This window comes from Monoraphidium neglectum (genome assembly GCF_000611645.1).
Source record: "Monoraphidium neglectum strain SAG 48.87 unplaced genomic scaffold scaffold00584, whole genome shotgun sequence".
Taxonomy (NCBI): Eukaryota; Viridiplantae; Chlorophyta; class Chlorophyceae; order Sphaeropleales; family Selenastraceae; genus Monoraphidium; species Monoraphidium neglectum.
Window position 1 is genome coordinate 1 of NW_014013044.1, and position 17,439 is coordinate 17,439.

Below are 17,439 nucleotides of genomic sequence, written 5' to 3' on the forward strand. Positions count from 1 at the left end.
GTCCTGGACCAGGGCATCTCCCCGGTGACCTTCAGTGTGGGCAACACCATGAAGCGCGTGGCCGTGGTTGTCTCCAGCGTCATGTTCTTCAGGCACGCCCCGCGCGGGCAAGCCAGGGCGTGCACCCCCCCCTCACCCCTCACCGCGCCCCGAACACACGCGATGCTTGAGGCACCAGATTCTTTGCAGCGGACAGACGGGGGGGCGCCTTCAGCAGCAGTGTTGCGCAAGCGTCCTCACCTCCGCGCGCAGGTGGCAACGGCGCCCCTTCTCCGTGCCGCCCTGCTCGTGCTTTAACCCCCAGCCCCCCAAACAAACGCGCCCCGTGCTCCCGACAGGAACCCGGTGTCGTTCATGAACTGGCTGGGCAGCGGCATCGCCATCGCGGGCACCTACCTTTATTCCCTGGCCACGGACAAGCACAAGGAGGAGCTCGCCGCCGCCAAGGGCAAGGGCAAGGCCGCGTGACCGCGGCCGCGGCGCGAGGCGAGGTGCGCGGGCCCTTGACGAGGCTCGCGGCTTGCGGTTGAATGAGAGGGCCGACGCCTGCGATCTCCCGTGTCAGGGCCCAAGGCCGGCCTGCGGGCACATGGATTCTCCTGCCGGGCATGCTCGCCGCGCGTGGCAAGCGAAGCCAGCCGGCTGTGCGGGGCTGGGAAGTGCCGAAGGGGGCATGTGCCCCCCCGGCCCTGTGTTCGCCACCGGCGCATCTGCTGAAGGGGCATGTCAGGCTTGTGATCGGCAGGCGGGGCGCAACGGGCAGGGATTGACTGAGTTATAGATCACGTGGATTGCACGTCACGCGACCGCCGGGGCACATTGCCATGGCACGTCCCCTGGCAGCAGGCCGGCGCTGCGTTTGCACCAGCTGCGACTGGTAGCCATGTTGCGCCACGCAGCAACTCGATCGCCTGCAGTTCCGCGACGGCTCTTGCTAGCTGGCCGTGCGCATTTGACTTTGTTGCACAGTGCCGACGGCTGTTTTGACGGGGCAATGTCGGGTAGTTTGTGCTCGCCTGCCTCATGGCGGCATGCTTGGGCCCGCGCTTCACATGCAAAGAGGTCGCATTGCATGCACCTGCAGCACCCTGGGGTAAGCGGGGCGGCACAGTGTCCACACCCCCAAACCCCAAAGCTGCGAGACGCTGAATCAAGCGACCAGAACCCCTGCTGCATACATTTTCTCACTTGCCCTTAGAAGTGTGATTGACAATCTGGTGTCGGCAGTGGGCTGGACAGCCTGCAAAGGATGGAGCGTGCACACATGTGCTTGCACCAGGGAGGCTCCAGCAGAAAGCACCTGTGCTGCCCCTGCCAACGCACAACTACAGCAGCTACCCCACTCTGGGCCGACGTGTGCATACGTGTGTACTCTTGCACAATGCGTCACTAAATGAATTCTGCTTTAAACCTCAAAGCACACGGAACGCACCTCACGCGGACGTCCCGTTTCCTGTATCAGGGGCGCCGTCACCAGCGAGCAGAACAGTAGACACTTGCAGTGCATGCTGCTTGCCATGCCGACGTTGCAAGACCTCGTTGCAGCTGCCTCATGACGCATAGGCGTGCTTGCCAGCATCGCTGTGTAGGACCCAGATTGTGTATCATCGACGCTGCACCCCGTAGATCACGATGTGAGCAAACCCTCTAGGGCCTCAGCTCTGGAGCTTCACCATTGTCATTGATGCTGATGTTTCCTGAACCACGCGCAGCTGCACGCCGGCCGGCAGCATACCAGAGATCGCGTCGGGCGTCGATTTTCTGCAGCCTGACGCTCTGCAGGATCAGACTGACGCACGTGATTGAGATTCGTGCTGAGACCACGCTGCTGGCGTCCTGGCTGCAGCGTGGACCCGCACCTGCTGCAGGGTCGCAGGAACGCAGCAGCTGACGCTCCCTGGCGCGAAATGTCACGCCACGCAGGGTGGAGTACACGGAGGAGGACCCCAAGCCGCAGCTCGAGGACGCATGCAAAGTGGAGTGCCTGAAAGAGTGGCACAACTACCAGGTGGGACGTAGGGCACAACAGATGGCAGCCACGCTGGGCTCTGCCACCTTGTGGAACGCCATGCGGTTGGACTGGCCACCCTCATCTGGAGCATCAGGTTGTCCTGCTGCCATGTTATGAGCAACTGTGCGTCTGCAGCTCCTTCTGGCATGCGGCCTGATTCGCTGACGTCACTACGTGTAAAATCTGACCGTTGCAGGCGTGTGCTGAGCGCATCAAGAGCGACGTCACGGGCGAGGCGCACTGCACCGGCTGGGCCTTTGACTACTGGAAGTGCGTCGACAAATGCGTGAGTGTCAACCTCAGTGGGAGCCTGTGCCGCGTTGCATCCTGTCCTTAGCAGGGCCACGGGGTGGTTGGTACGCCCGAAGCCAGCCGGGCCCTGGGGCATGCACCAGGCCTGTCATCTCAGGTGGTCATGACGTGAGCGTCCCCCTGCTGCCAGCGCTGAGCCAGCGAGCGTGCCACCCACTGCCACGCCGCCACCTCGACGCCACAGGTGGCCCCCAAGCTGTTTGCGCGGTTGAAATAAATTAGAGGACGGACTTGTCCAGTCGGGCTGGCGGCAGCCAGCAGGCATGTGCTGCGTCGTCTGGCTCCGCTGCGGCTGCTGGGCCCCCACAGGGCGGCCGCCTGCAGCACGCATCCAGCTGCGCAGTGTGCAACCCCGCAGCTTCATGCTGAAGCTTATCAGCATCGCGTCACCGTGCATCGTCGCGATTCCATTCGTCCACGGCACACGGGCGCCAGACAGCGTGCCAGAGGGCCCGGTGTTGTGACATCGCAAAGTCCTGCTGCCCTCTTGCAACGGCTTTCCAGTGTTGTGTAACGAAACTTGCGCAACCGTTCTGTGCATATCCTGGGCACGTTTGTGCCAGCAAGGCCGGTCAGCACGCTCTGCACCGCCGCACAGTAACCGCCACCAGGCGGTAAGAGGCGTTCATGTGTGGGAGTTATCAGTATATTGCAGTGTGCGTCATGCAATTTGGACCGCCCTTTGGACAGACTGATGCAGTAGGTAAGAGATCATGAGAACACCGACAACGTGCCAACATTGCGAACGCTCTGTGAATGCGGAAGGAAGGGCGGTGTGGTTGCAGTGACCGGTGGTCCTGAAGGTATTCTGATACAGAGGCTTGGAGGCATTCCCTGACACTAGTCGTCTGTGGACGCCCTCAACATTACGCCGCACAGGTTCCTTGGAACTGCCAGGGCGCGTCACTCTTGACGAAGCTCTAGCTACTGATGAGCTGGGAAGACTTCGTAATCTCGCGCCGCCGCGATGCGTTCGCGGCCTTCAGCCAGCACACCCACTCCATGTGGTTGCCGTTTATAATTTTGAGTTAATTCGCAAAACAGAGGGCCGTTCTTCAGGCACGAGGCAGTGTCCGTGGCCATCCTGGCCATCCACCGACATCCTCGAGTCCCGAGAAACCATTAATCAAGGTCTGTTTCTATTTCTCAAGCTTCATAACAGATCAGTCACTGGCCTCAGGTGATGCATGGCTCGGGTGTGTCTAGCTGCTGGCCCGAGTGTGTTACAACGGAGCGCGGGGTACTATGAGAGCACCCTCTATCAGACAGGTGTCAGTCTTTTACGATGCCTAGGCTGCCTAGGACAAAGGTTGCCTCCAGAACGCGCACATGGGAGCCTGTCTTGATTACCTCACTGTTGATGCGCCCACTACCAAACCCTGCGCCCTACTGCAGCGGCTATGCAGGTCATGTGCTAGATGTTGGTGGGCAGTGAATCTGAACTCGCCATGTTCGCCATGAGCAAGCTCGAGGCGCTCGCGGCCGGGCCACCTGCCGACTCGCGGGTGTCCGCTCTGATGGACAGTGCCACCCAGCTGTGTGGCAAGGTTGGCGTCACAGCACCGGCGTTGGCGCCGCCTGAGGGCCTTTTCGCGCTGCTCCTGTCCAAACATACTGCGCAGCCCCAGCCGCGCCAGCCGCAGCTGCCGGACACTGCAGCAGCCCTCCAACTGCTGCTGGACCAGGCGCGTCATGCGCAGCCCGCTGCGCCAGCGCCAGCGCCCGCGCCGCCGCGGCTGCCCGCAGCTGCGGCTGCGCTGGCCAGCAACCGCGGGCAGCAGCTGTTTGAGACGTTGGGGGCGCTCTCAACAGCGTGCGGCGGTGACGACCTGCTTGGCCGGGTGGTGATGCACCTGCAGCGGCAGCCACCACAGCAGCCCCCACTGCAGCAGCAACAGCTTCCGCCGCCGCTGCCGGCCGCCCCTGCAGCCTTGGTGGCGCCGGCGGCGCCGCCGCAGCAGCAGCACCCACAGCTTGACGATGTGGTGCTGCTCGAGGCGGCGCGCGCTCTGCTGCTGCAGCTGCAGCATGAGGGAGGGCTGCTGCACGCGGCCACGCCGCAGAGACAGGAGCGGCATGAGGCGGCACGGTTTGAATTGCTAGGGCGGCAGCAGCAGGTCCAGCGGCAGCAGCCGCCGCAGCAATCATCAGCTTTCAACCTGTCGCGCATGAGCTCCCACGAGGGCGGCGCGTGCAGCAGCGGAGCGGTGAGAGCGCAGGCGGGCGGGCTGGTGCAGGCGCTGCATGCGGGGTTTGCAACGCTCCTGGCAAAGGCGGCGGCCAGTCTGGCAGGGATGCGTGCACGGCCCGACAGCGTCATCCAAGATCACTTTTTCACTCTTGACTCCCCCCCTCTCCCCCATGCGCCTGCTCGCCTGCCGCAGGACACCCAGCTGGATCAGATGGAAACCCATATGGCCGACACCCAGGGCGACCCCAAGCACGCCCACCTGTCCGCAGCCCGATCGTCCAAATCCGGCCCCCCGGCGGGCGCCGGCGGCGGGGTGTCAAAGGCTGTCGCCGTCCGGGACAAAAACCGCGCGGCGCAGCGGCGGTTCCGCGAGAGGCAGCGGGAGAACCTGATCAACATGCGGGCAGAGGCTGAGGAGCTGCGCAGGGTGGTTACGGAGCAGCAGAACGAAATCGCCGCCCTGCGGCAGCTCAACGAGCAGCTCGTCGCTGCCGCGGGCGGCGGCGCTGACGCCGCGGGCGCCGGAGTGGCGGCAGCGGGCGAACTGGCCGGGGCGGAGGCTGCCGGCGGGGGCGAGCGAGCGGATTGCGCGCCCTTGGGGGCTTGGGGCCTGCCCGCGCTGTGTGCCCTGCGAGCGGGCGATTGATGCGTGCTTCGACTCATTCAAAACCTCCCCACACCATGCGTCGCCCGTGCTTGCAAGGGTTCGAGCGATGCGCAGCCACGCACGCGGCTAGGAGGCGCTTGGCTTGCGCTGGACTCCTCACCATCGCTTCGCAGGCACTGGTGTGCACCTTTGTGCTCGCCTTTGCCCCTCGCCTTGGTCCCGCCCCCATGACATGTTTCAAGCACCGCATTATCAGTGATTGCGGGATGAAGGTCAAACGGTGTACTTTCCCTGGTGTTTGTTCTTTTGCCGCCCACCACTGCCAATGTGCGCACAGGACCAGCTTTGGTGCTGGCAGCTGCACGTGCCACGCGCGCCTTCACCCGACGATTGTACAACCAACACCTCATCAATTCACTCGGCCTGCTTGGCCGCTCGGCGTCTGGCGCCGCATCGCGCCCCATCCCGGCTCCGCGCCGCCCGCTCTTCTGCAGCCTGCTTCTCGAGCTGGCAGTGCTCACTTCCAGGGCGACCTTGCAGCTTGCTGAATTGGCAATTTGATGTCATCATCCAAGCCAGGACAATGTAACACATCATGACAACCAGGGCGGCAGGTTCGTTTGCTGCTGGTGTAGACGGCTTCACTACTGCCTCCAGGCGGCCTAGCAGCTGGCGCAACTGCAGTCACAGCTGGGAGGAGTTGGTTGACAAGTCTGGGGCTGGAGTCACGCTTGGGTCCTGCTGGTTGACGCAGCTCACCGTCTCCTGCCTAGCACATGCATATGGTGCAGAGTGGCTGAATGGAGCGTTCCACCGGCTGTGCATGTGACCTGCGCGCGACTAGGCCGCGGCTTACTGGTAGTCAGCGCTGTTGCTGACCGTCTGAATGCCACCGCAAACGGGCACCAATTACACGCGCAAGTTTGCCCATGCCTTGTTCACTTCGGGGAGGATTCGGGAAGCCTGCAGGGTAGTGTCAGCGGGGCAGATCGTCGCGGCGTTGTGGCTCAACCACGACACGGGTGAGCGCATGCGTGTGCACATCTAGGTTATACGCGATACGAAAACCCTTCAAGCACTGACCAGCCCGCCCTCCCGCTCGCACCCACTAGAACGACAGCCACGGCCACACGGGGGCCGCAGGAGGTTTGTGGCCAGTTCATGGTAATCAGATAAAGGTTCAGGGTCGCCCTTGTTGGGGCATCCCCGGCGCGCAGCGGCGCCGTCGAGCGCCGCGCCGCCTGAGCTGGGGTCGCTATGGAGGGCGCCCAGGCGCCCTCTAGCAGCGGTGATGCTGCTGCGGCCGGACCAGAAGTTCGCTCAGGAACGCCGCCCCCCAATGTTTGGGGACGCAGAGCGACGCCGCCGATCGCTGCGTCGCCGCCCTTCCGCGTGCCCGAGCAGTTTTTCATCGTCGCCGGCGGCGGCGGCGGCGGCGCGGCGCCAGCAGAAGGCCTGCTGGTAGCAACGGGGACGGAGCACGCCAGCAGCGAAGGTGGCGGCTGTGGCGCTGACAGCAGCGCGGACTTTCAAGATGCAAGCAGCGGTCCCCGGCCGCGCCACAGCTGCCCCGCCGGCCTGGGGCTCGTGCCGCTCGGCCGTGGGGCCGCTGAGCGCGGCGGCAGCGGAGAGGGCAGCGGGAGCGGCGGCGGCGCCGCGGGCGACGAGCTGGATGGCGGTGGGCCGTGGGACATGGTGCAAGGCAGCCTCGAGGCTGGGCGCATAAGCGCGCCTGGCGGGCTGGCGGGGACCGTCCCAGTGCGTGGAGAGAGGCTGACCTTGCTGGCAGCCGCCCCAGCATACGCAGCCTTTGGGCCCGGCGAGGCAGCAGGCGGCAGCGGCGCAGGCGGCGGCGGCGTACGCAGTGGCGCCTTTGGGGCCGGCGCCGGCCTTGTGAGCAGCGGGCATGGGGGCGCCGCGGCCGGCCCGGGCTTCTTGGTTGCCCCCGGCGACCTGACTCGTGACAGCCCCGGCCTCACCACACCAGGGATGCCACCGTTTGGCCCCTCGGCCGCAGCTGCAGCCACCTCTGCAGCAGCAGCAGCTGCTGCTGCCGGCCAGCGGGGCCCGCTCTCGTCGGGCCTGCCGGGCATGCGGCCTCGCGGCTACAGCATCGATGGCGCCGGCATCCCCAGCGTGCACGGCACGAGCGCCCTCGGCGCCCACCTGTCGTTCGGCTCCTCGGGCCTCGCACCTCGGCCGCTTGGCTACGGCGCTCCGCTCAGCCCGGCTGCGGCCGCGCCCGGCGGCCCGCCGCTGCCGCCGCAGAAGCAGCGCCGTATTTCGGCGCCATCCTTTGCAGCGAGCGCGCTCGACGCCGAAGTGGAGCCGCATGGCGGCCGCTTTGACCAGGGTTTGACCGGCGGCGGCGGCGGCAGCCCGGCACTGCTTCAAGCGCAGGAGCTACTGCAGCAGGCGGCGGGATGGCAGCAGTTTGGAGCCCCGTTCGGCACCGGCCCCAGCGCCTTGTATGAGGACGCCCGACAGCAAGGCTTGCTGGCTGCGATGCAATCCCTTGGCATTGGTGCCGCCGGCAGCGGCTGCGAGTCCGCGGCCACGGATTGGCAGGCGGCCGCCGCGACCGCTGCTGCTATGCAGGCCCTTCAGGCGCAGGCGGCTGGGGGCAGCGCGCTGGCCGATGCGATGACAGGCTACGCTCACGCGCACGCCATGCAGGGCGCGGCACTGGGACAGGGTTCGGTCTTCCAGCATGCGTATCAAGCCGCCCTCCTCCACCACCACCAACAGCAACAGCAGCAGGCCGGCGCGCTCGCGGCGCAGCAGCAGCTGCAGTTGCAGCTGCTGGCCGCGCAGGCCGCCCAGGCCGCGGCGGCGGCCGCTGTGGCGCAGCACGAGCACCATGCAGGCGCGTGGCAAGCGCTGCAGGCCGTGGCAGGCGTGGGGCAGCAACAGCAGCAGCAGCAGCAGCAGCAGCAGCAGCAGTATCAGGCCCTTCTGTCCACGGCCGCCGCAGGCGCGCGGCCAAGCCGCGGCAGCCTGAGCGCGCCCCTGCCCGGCGTCGGCGGGCCCGGCGGCCGCCGCGCCGGCCGCCAGAGCGACGTCGGCGCGGGCGTGCGCGACGCGCACGGGCGGCGATCGTTTGACCGGGGCCTCGTCGCCGGCGGCCCAGCGGAGAGGCAGAGCGGCAGCTGTGTGTCGGCGCCGCTGCAGCTGTGGGACGAGGCGCCGGACTACCGCCGTGTGTTTATCGGCAACCTGGCGTGGTGGGTGGACGAGGACATGCTGAGTCAGAGCTTCGAGCAGTTTGGCACCGTCATCGACGTGCAGGTGCGCAGCCGGTTGCTGTTCTTGTTTTGGGGGCGAGGGTGAGGGCGGTTAAATGGGGGTTTTGATCTCCCAAATGCGGGGCCGAGGGGACCGCAGCCCTGGAGCGCCACGGCTGGGGCTCCTGAGCTTCAGGGAGTATCTCAAGCCGCGGACATGACATCACTCGTCGTAACGCGATCGATTGCACCCACAACCCCAGATCATGTGGAACACCAAGATGCGCGGCAAGGGCAAGAAGATCAACCGCGAGTTTGGCTTCCTGTCCTTCTCGACCCCCGAGGAGGCCGCCACCGCTATCCACTGGATGCACGGCGCCGTGATCGAGGGGCTGACTAAGGACGGCGACGGGCTGACCGTGCAATACGAGGCGCAGGGCACCAGCAAGCCCGCGGCGGCGCCAGCTGGCGGCGCCGGCGCGGCGGGCGGGGCGCCGGCGGGGGCCCGGGGGCCGCTGCGGGAGCTCGCCATGCAACAGCAGCAGCAGCAGCAGCAGCAGCAGCAGCAGCAGCGCGCACAGGGCATAAGCATGGCGGGGCTGCTACCGCCCGCCGGCGGGCTCGCACTCGCAGGGCCGGCAGGGAAGCAGTTGGCCGGCGCGGCGGCGCGGCCGCCGCCGGGGCTGGAGCAGCAGGCGGCGATGGCGGCGGCTGCACAGCAGCTGCTCGCTGCGGCCGCCGGGGCCGCCGCTAGCGACGGAGGCTCCAATGCAAGGACGCCACCCCCTATGTGACGCGCTCACCGTCTTCACCACTTCACAACCAAATGCGCAGCACACGCGCACTGCATGCCGCTGCCGTCTGCGGCAGGCGCTGGCCAATTCGCGCCCGTCAGGGCGCCGGCCGCAGCATATTTGGCCCCGCCCTGCGCCGGAGCCATCCATTGATCGAACGAGCCTGGCCTTGCCCGCCAGCGGCCCGGCCCGGCGGCGGCCGGGCCAATGCCCGGCCTGCGGCGGCCCATCGCGCCTGTGCGCCCCCTAACCCACGAGCGTGCACGCGCGCCTGTGCGCCCGATCACCAGCGGGGCGGCGGCGCTGCTTTCCCGGCCGCGTCGGCGCCGCATGTAGCAGCGTCGCGGGCCGCCAGGGGCATCCCCACCCCCAGCAAGACTGCCGGCCCATGTGGCCACGACACTACCCGTGCGGTTGCCACCCGCACCCTTAATTGGCTTGCACAAGCCCGAGCCGTCGGGCAGCGCGCACCGGCTGCGGGTGCAGCTGCACACGGCGCCCCCCCCCCCCCGCCCTTGCACCTTGAAGAAATGACACGTGCACTTGGGAGCCTTTCGTGGGGCCCCCTTTGGGCAGGCGCCCTCGGTTGCCGCAAGCCTCACGGCAATTGCCAACCCCGCACCACCATCCGGAGGGCCACGCCGCGCGGCCGAGCTCGCAAGCCGCACGCGCATGTCGCATGCGCCCCTTCTTTCCCCCTGATTCAACCGCTGCCGGCAGGCGCGCGCCCCTGCTCCCTTCCAACGCACGCGTCCAAGGCGGAGCATCCTCTCGCCGGCCTCGCCCTGCTGACTTCTGGCACGGTTCTTATTTCTGATGGGTCAAGAGGCGAGTCAACACTGCACCTTTGAACAGCCACCATGCACACCTTGCACCTTTATTGACAGCCACCGCAGGCTCATCGGGGCCCGCCGCTGGGCCGGCACTGCACCGATCTCATCCAACCTGATCTGATCTGATTGATTAGATACGCGCCACCACGAGGCCGCGTCACACTAGGCGCTGCAGCAACTTGCGACCCGCAGAGCACGTCGAGCGCGCGAGCGCAGCCGAGCTCGCCACGGCGGTGCGCCCGGTCTCCACGCCGCAGACCCAGCGGGGGTTTCGCGACACCCTGCAGGGCCGGCGCCCTGAGGCATTGTATACATACACGCCACAACAGGCACGCACAGCACACACGCATGCACGCACGTGCCTGGCTTGCATAATGGCAGCTTCATGCATGGGAGCCGCATCACGCCCCAGCTGTCGGCAGCAAGCCGCACTTTGGCAGCGGCTCAGCACCAAGCTCTCCTGCTGGCATCACGACGCGGCACGCGCGGCGAGCGGCGGCGCGGGCACGGACGGTTAAATTGCTTGGGTTGAACGTGTGGGGGCCATCAAGGCAAGGCGCACCCCCTGGCTGTCCAGACCCCCCTCTGCCAGGGCTATTTCCAACCACCCACCCACCCCTCAATGCGGCCCGTCTTGGACCTCTATTGTGCCGCGAGCGTGCATGCGGGCGTGCGTGCGTAATCCTCACAAATGTATTGATTGGCGCCTCGCCCTGTGGCGAGCCCTGCGCAAACCCTTAGGCTTGCGCGCATCGGGCAGCCGTCGTAGGCTTATCACAGCCAATGGCGACCATCCCGCCTTGCACAAGAGAAAGAGGCTCGCAGTAAATATACTTGACCAGAGCGAAGCTCCAGGGTCACCCTGCCAATGCTGCATCAGCAGCGCGCCATGTCATCGTCCCGTGGCGGCCGCCAGGTCATTGTGACATCACCGGGATCGGAAGCCGAAGGCGCGCTCTGCCCCAGCAAAGCCCACAGCCCTGCTGCTGCCGAGGATTTGCTCAAATATAGAATGCAAATAACACGTCAATAACGTCGTGGCGACCTCTCTTGCACAGCTATCGCGCCCAGCCCCGATCTTCAGAGCGGCTGTTCCGCGTGCAAGGGCCATGGCTCCAATCGCTATACCTTCGGAGATGATTGCAGACTATAATAAGCTGGCCAAGCCGGCCAAACAGCAGGCACGGCATGCGCACGCCTCGCGGCGCTCGCACCTGCCTTTGTCGCGTAGGACAATTGGTCTGTTGGCCTGCTGCTGATGACGCCCCCACTGCCCCGCGAGCCCTCAGCCTTGCACCAACTGCCTGTGTGCGCGTGCCTCCATCCCTCGACTCAGGAGATTGTCCTGCCCCCCGACATGACCGGCGCGACCAGCCCCCTCGCGCCCGCGACGCCTGCGGCCGCTGCGGCGGCGCCCGCCCCTTTGGGCGAGCACGCCGGCGCGCGGAGCCCTCACTCAGCTGTCGCCGCGGCCGAGCAGGCCGCCGTGAACAGGATCAAGCAACACCCGCTGCCTGCCGCAAATGCCGCGGGGCCGGCGGGGCCCGCGGCGGGTTCGGCGGGGCAGCTTGATGGGCCAGCAGGCGGGCTTGCAGGGCCGACAGGGGCCCCAGCAGAGTTTGCAGGCCCGGCTGGGCCTGCTGGGGGGCTTGCGGGCTCGCCGGTGCCGGGAGAGCCAGCGGCGCCAGCAGCAGGGCCTGCGGTGTCGCCGACGCCACCGCCATCAGGCGCAGCGGGGCCGCCGGGAGGGCTGGCAGGGTCGGCGCGTCCAGCCGCCCCGGCGGCCCCCGCGCCCGCGGAGCCAGCAGAAGCGGTGGCGGGACTGGGACCTATGCAGGCAGCTCTGGCCGGCAGGCGGGCGGCGAGGCCAGTGGAACGGCATGTGGAAAGGCCGGCCGAGCGGCCGGCGGTGCGGACGTCAGAGGGGGCCGCGGGGCTGCCCGCGCCGGCCACGCAGGCGGCGCCGGCTGCGCCGCCGGCGCCTGCTGCGCCGGTGGCGAGGCCGGTGGCGGGCCCTGGGGGGCTCGCGGGGCTGATGGAACAGCCGGCGGCGCGGGCGGGGCAGGTGGGGCCGATGCCAGTGCCTGACGGGCCGGCAGGGGCTGTGGGGCGTGAAGGCCTGGCGGCGCCGGCGGCTCTTGCCGCAGCAGACGCGAGGCCGGGGGCAGGCCCTGCAGGCGGGCTGGCTGCCCCAATGGAGGGGCAAGCGCGGCCGACGGCGCCGGCGGCGCCGGCCGTGCCGGCGGCGAGGCCGACCGAGGGCCATGCAGGGCCCGCGGGGATGGCTGCAGCAGCTGCCGCCGGCGGCCTGGCGGGGGGCGCCGTGGCGGGCCGTGGGAGGCCGGCGGGCGTGCCGGCGGCGGCAGAGGGGCAGGACGGGATGCAGCAGCGTCTCGCGCCCAACGACGGCGGCGCCGAGGGCGGGGCCGGGGCCGGGAATCAGGCTGGAGAGTGGCCGCAGAGGCCGCCTGAGCGGCGCACGGGGACGATACCGAGGGCCACCAATGTGGTGAGCGAGCTGAGGCGGCCAGGAGCCAGGTCGTGCACCTGATTTTTCGTCTACGTTCTTCTTTTGAACTCTATGGATGTGCACGCATGCTTCTTGTGGGCTATGGACAAATGACTTTTACCGAGGCAATCGTGCGCCGGCAAACACCACGGTCGGCGCGGGTCTCGATTATTGACCGCCGTTGACCGCGCCGCCCCGGCCCGCAGGTCGTGTCGACGCTGCGGCCGGGCACCGTGGGGCGCCTCGTGGGCGTGCTGGGGCCCAGGCTGACGAGCAAGATTGTCAACCTCCTGGGTGAGTGACGCTTCACGCGATCAGGGGCGCTCACCGTTCTTGAGCGGGTGCACGTGCGGCATGCACCCCACCAACATGCAGGTCCTCCGCGGCGCTTGCGACACCCCTTTCCGTTGCCACTTGTCGCCGCAAGCATGGCTCGTGTGCAGCATCAAGCATCCCCGCCCATGTGTCAAGCACACCTACACGCACCCCGCGCTCGCTCGCTCGCTCGCGCACTTGTTTTGCCTCCACCTTTCGCCGCCCTCGCCGCTGCCGGCTGGCGCAGGCATGGAGACGACGGCCGACACTGCGGCTGAGCTGGGGCCGTCCAAGACGCGCCCTCTTGTGGAGGTGCGTGACCGCGGGCGGAAGCTGAGAGTCACCTGTGGGGGGCGGGGCAATGCCACCACCCAGCGCCTGTGCCTGCGTTGCCCCGGCCGGACGGCGCTCCTGCCAACTTGGCAATGGGGCCCAGTCTGCACGCCGCCACGCGTCAGATCAAGCCTCACTCCAAAGATCTGTGCATGTACATTTCTGAAGGTCGATCAACAATAATTCGGGGAAACACCATCGCTGATTTCGTTCATGCACCCACACTTGCAGGGGCTGTCGGCCCAGAAGACCGCGGGGCTGGCCGGGCGCCTCGGCGGCGACGGCACCGCCCAGCTGGTGCGTCCGCCGGCCAGGCAGGGATGGGGTGATCTCCTGCCAGGTCGAACAGCTGGGTCTTGGGCGGGCCAGACATGCTCGTCAGGGCTGCGGGTGCCAACAGTGTTGGCCGTACAGCCGCCAACGCGCAAGTACAGAATAGGCCCTGTTTGGTGCATCCTTGCTGGGCACCTGTGGCTTAGCGGATTTGACATGTTGTTGCTGGTGGGCCAGTTTTGATGCACTTTTAGCAGTCCAGATGCGCCCCACCCTCTTGACACCTGCCAACCACGTACCAATGGGTGACTCCGCCGGTCGTCAGGTGACTGACATGGGGCCCGGGGTGACGGCGGACACGGTCAAGGGCCTGGAGGCGCCCCTTACTGCAGACATTGTTAAGGTGGATCATGCAATCGCTGGGTCATGCAATTGCGAGTTGCACAGCTGCCATACTGCTTCCCATCCTTTTCCGCATGTATGTGCACCCTTGATGGTGAAACTTAGTATAAGTCTCCTCCTCCTTCGTAATGTTTGTCGCGCGTTCACCAATTGCTTGACCCATGAGAACTGCATGGCAGCATATTCTGGACTAGACCACCTTGAGGGTTGCCTCCCACTTGTCTGCCTCACCATTACACCCCGCTCCATGCCTTTTCCAGAACCTTGGCCCAGACACTGTCGAGGAGATTGTGAGGGGCCTGGGGCCAGAGTTCACTGGTGAGCGCTCTGGCGCCCTCTGGGCCCGCAGGCACCCGCACCTGAGCGCGTCCTTCACCCGCCTGAGCGTCCGAGGGCTGAGCTGTGGGTCTGAAGATGCTCACTTGCCGCCTGGCGTCGTGGCTGCTCCTGCGCAGCTGACACGAGTTACGACTAGCGACCTGCTGCTTGGCAGCTGCACTTTGAGCATTGCCGCTCCCCCTTGCCTGCGAACAACCCTGTGCGCTACTCACAAGCCGCCCGGCGTGCCTCTCGCACCCGCCAGGTGATTTGGTCAGGGAGTTTGGCCCCAGCTTCACGGCAGACCTGGTGGAGGCGTTCGGTGTGCAGACAACCCGCATCCTGGTGTCCCACTTTGGCCCCGAGCTGACTGGTGAGGGCTCCGGCTTGCACGTATGTGCAGCTAGTTGCAGCTGCAAGCAGACAGTGGCGCCGGGGAATGTTTTTCAGGAGCTGCATCAGGTGGCTTGGTTGTGCACCGTTTGGGCTGCCTTGATGTAGTTCGTGTTCTGGGCGGTGGTGTGGTTGGTTGTATGTGGCTGATTTCGGCGCCGCCTTCACGGCGACAGCTTACGTACGGCTTGCAACCGCCCCCTGCTGGCAGGCGCCCTGGTGGCTGACTTTGGGCCTGACCTGACAGCTGACATCGTTAAGAGCATGGGCCCCAAGCTGACAGGTGCGCGCCGCGCGCGAGCGGGGCGAATCGCCGCGAAGCGAGCGGTTGGTGCTGGTGCTGGGCTTGCGACACAGCGGCCGCTCACAACTCTAGGCCGCCGGTTGCCTGCCAGTGGTGTCTGGTTGCCCCAGGTGCCACCCTCCCTTCTCCTCTCACATAAAATCCCCACTTTGTTGAGAGCATTGGGCGATTCGGAGTCGTTTTCCGCATATCCATAGATACACCACTTACCAATGTACCCCCCCTTGCAACCAGGCGACCTGGTGGTGGCGTTTGACGGCCCCTTCACGGCGCAGCTGGTCTCTGCTTTCGGCGCGCCGCTCACAGGTGCGTCTGCCGAGGGACGCACGAAGGGCTGTGCCCTCTCATCCGTCAGCCTCAGCTATGCTGAGTTGTTGAGAATCTCGCGCCATGACAGCTCTGAGAGCTAGACAGCTGCCGTCGTCTCCTGCAAGCAACCTTGCAATTGCCACTTTATGCTGTCACAAGCATGGGGCACCCTGGGTAGCCGTGCTTTGCCACTCATGGTGACTTCGCAACCTCGATAATATATGGTTGTATTTTGTGTGCCGCCCCTGCAGCCGACATCGTGGCGAGCCTGGGGGGCCCGGCCACCGCGCACCTGGTGGCCACAATGGGGTCGCCACTGACGCGGCGCATTGTCGCGTCAATGGGCCCGCAGCTGACGGCCGACCTGGTGCAGGTGTGGAGGTGGTGTTTGTGCGCGTGCACATCTGTTCGCGCCTGCGGGGACGGGCATGGAGAGGGCTGGGCAAACAAATTGGGTGGAGGGGTTCCAGGGGGGTTATTGGGCATGTGGCAGTCTGATATCTTGGACTCCAAAACATGCCTGTGAGCGTAGGGCTGACGCCAGCCGAGGGTGGCGTCATGCATACACACCGAATTGATTACTCAGAAGATACTAGAACTGTTGGAGAAGCAGGCCCAGCGGTTCCCATTTCAGCCAGCCGTCCAGCTGCATACATGGGATTGTGTGGTGCACGACTGACAGATGCTCTGCTGCACAGTGGACCATGCACTTGCACGCTAGCTCAAAGCGCGCCTCCCTGCCCCACCTGCCACCTGCCCTTTGCCTCACACAGCACATGGGCCCCAAGCTGACATGTGGGTGGCTGCGCCCTTGCCGATCTGCCTCGTGCTCTTGTCTGTTGTTGTGCTCTTGTCTGTTCTGATAGGTGTGAATTGCTCTGTCGGCTCCCCGTATGCGTTGTGGGGCCCTGAATTACTGCGAAGGATGACGTGGTGCAGGTTGGAGCAAGATTGGACTCGCGCAAATTATCACATGTTTTTCTCAGCCATGTGTCAGCAGTCACTGTGCGCGCACCATCCGCACGCTGTCCATTCTGTTGTGAAGGGACGGCTTTCAAGAGGCGGCGCATACTGCAGAAATTTGACGTTTAACCGTGCGCCTGGGCACAGATTCACGCTTGCTGATGCAAGTCTGAATCAGATCTGCCTGTCATCACTCTGACTGGCCCCTTCTCTGCTTCCCCTCCCTCGGACTGCCCCAAACAGCGTCCATTGTGCACTCCCTGCGCATCCCCGGCACCGGCGAGCTGGTCGGCACGTTTGGGGGCCCTCTGACTGGCGACCTGGTGATGGCGTTTGGGCCGGAGCTCACTGCAGAGATCGTGAATGCCCTGGGGCCAGAGTTCACGGGTGCGCGCTTGGAATGCGTCGCCAAGCCTGTTCAGTGGGTGCTTAGTGCAGCTTTTTGGAGGTTATGGTGGGTTTTGTCCATGAGCGTGGCTGGGTTCATGCCCTGTCAGTGATGGGCCCAGAGCCCTCATTTTTCCTGTTCTCCGTGGCTGCCAACCACCCTTATTCCAAGTTTCGCGGTGGCCTTGACAATATTGATCACCATACAATCACCAACGCAGCGACCTCACATCGCCGCATTCCAATCCCTGTCAGGCCGCCTCGCGGGGGAGGGTATCCTGGCTCCCACAACCGCCGACATCGTGTCAGCGGCCGGCACCCCGCAGATCGCCGCTCTTGTCGGTGTGATGCGCGGCCCCGCGACGGCGAGGGTCGTCTCGGGCATGGGCGGCGCGGCGACCGGGGCACTGGTGAAGAGCATGGGTGGGGAGACGACTGGGCGGCTGGTCAGGGACATGGGCCCCAAATTGTCTGCTGAGGTGCGTCTGCGGGTTGGGACTGTTGGAACGCGCCGTGCGCTGACTGGCAAGTGCACTGATGAGGGATGACTGCGATTGTTTTTGCACTGGGCCGTGTTGTGCTGTAGGGTTGAGTGCAGAGGACTCTTGTGGCCTAGCCGCGACTGTCGCGCGCATCTCGTTGTGGCCAGCGCTTTGATGGGTCGTCTGTCTTATGCGTGTTGAGGGATTCCAAGAAGTTGCACGGTATGAGACGCCCTTCGACCCTCGTTGGGGGACCGCCTGGCAGACCGCCACCTCGCTCTGCGTTCCAGACATTGGCACCTACCTCAGTCGCCTCATCTGCGGCAACTATCTCTTTTCTGCAACAATCTGCACTGTCAACCATGTGTCCCCACTTCCAGGTCGTTTCGTCGATGGGCGCGCCCCTCACCGACTCTGTCGTGCGCCACCTGGGCCCCGCCCTGGCTGCCAGAATCGTCCGGGAGGCGGGGGCCCCCGCG

At 65.8% G+C, this 17,439-nt stretch overlaps 3 protein-coding genes across 3 annotated transcripts in view; all 3 read left to right on the forward strand.

Moving 5' to 3' along the window:
• Positions 1-48: 48 nt before the first annotated feature.
• Positions 49-468, forward strand: MNEG_4266 (hypothetical protein; the record flags this gene model as incomplete). The annotated part of the gene is made up of 2 exons (XM_014047254.1): positions 49-119; positions 339-468. The coding sequence occupies 2 exons, from the start codon at positions 49-51 to the stop codon at positions 466-468; spliced, it is 201 nt and encodes a 66-aa protein (XP_013902708.1).
• Positions 469-7,212: 6,744 nt separating this feature from the next.
• Positions 7,213-9,139, forward strand: MNEG_4267 (hypothetical protein; the record flags this gene model as incomplete). Its single annotated transcript, XM_014047255.1, has 2 exons — positions 7,213-8,409; positions 8,609-9,139. 2 exons carry the CDS (start codon positions 7,213-7,215, stop codon positions 9,137-9,139), a joined length of 1,728 nt encoding a protein of 575 aa, XP_013902709.1.
• Positions 9,140-12,352: 3,213 nt separating this feature from the next.
• The window catches only part of MNEG_4268 (hypothetical protein), a gene marked incomplete at both ends in the record, with an annotated part of 5,987 nt that continues 900 nt past the window's right edge, over positions 12,353-17,439 (forward strand). Inside the window, 12 exons of the mRNA XM_014047256.1 lie at positions 12,353-12,481; positions 12,688-12,775; positions 13,044-13,108; positions 13,361-13,426; positions 13,728-13,805; positions 14,065-14,122; positions 14,388-14,495; positions 14,727-14,798; positions 15,054-15,125; positions 15,380-15,501; positions 15,902-15,923; positions 16,335-16,478. Coding sequence (XP_013902710.1) covers positions 12,353-12,481; positions 12,688-12,775; positions 13,044-13,108; positions 13,361-13,426; positions 13,728-13,805; positions 14,065-14,122; positions 14,388-14,495; positions 14,727-14,798; positions 15,054-15,125; positions 15,380-15,501; positions 15,902-15,923; positions 16,335-16,478 — 1,024 coding nt within the window. The remainder of the gene's footprint in view (positions 12,482-12,687; positions 12,776-13,043; positions 13,109-13,360; positions 13,427-13,727; positions 13,806-14,064; positions 14,123-14,387; positions 14,496-14,726; positions 14,799-15,053; positions 15,126-15,379; positions 15,502-15,901; positions 15,924-16,334; positions 16,479-17,439) is intronic.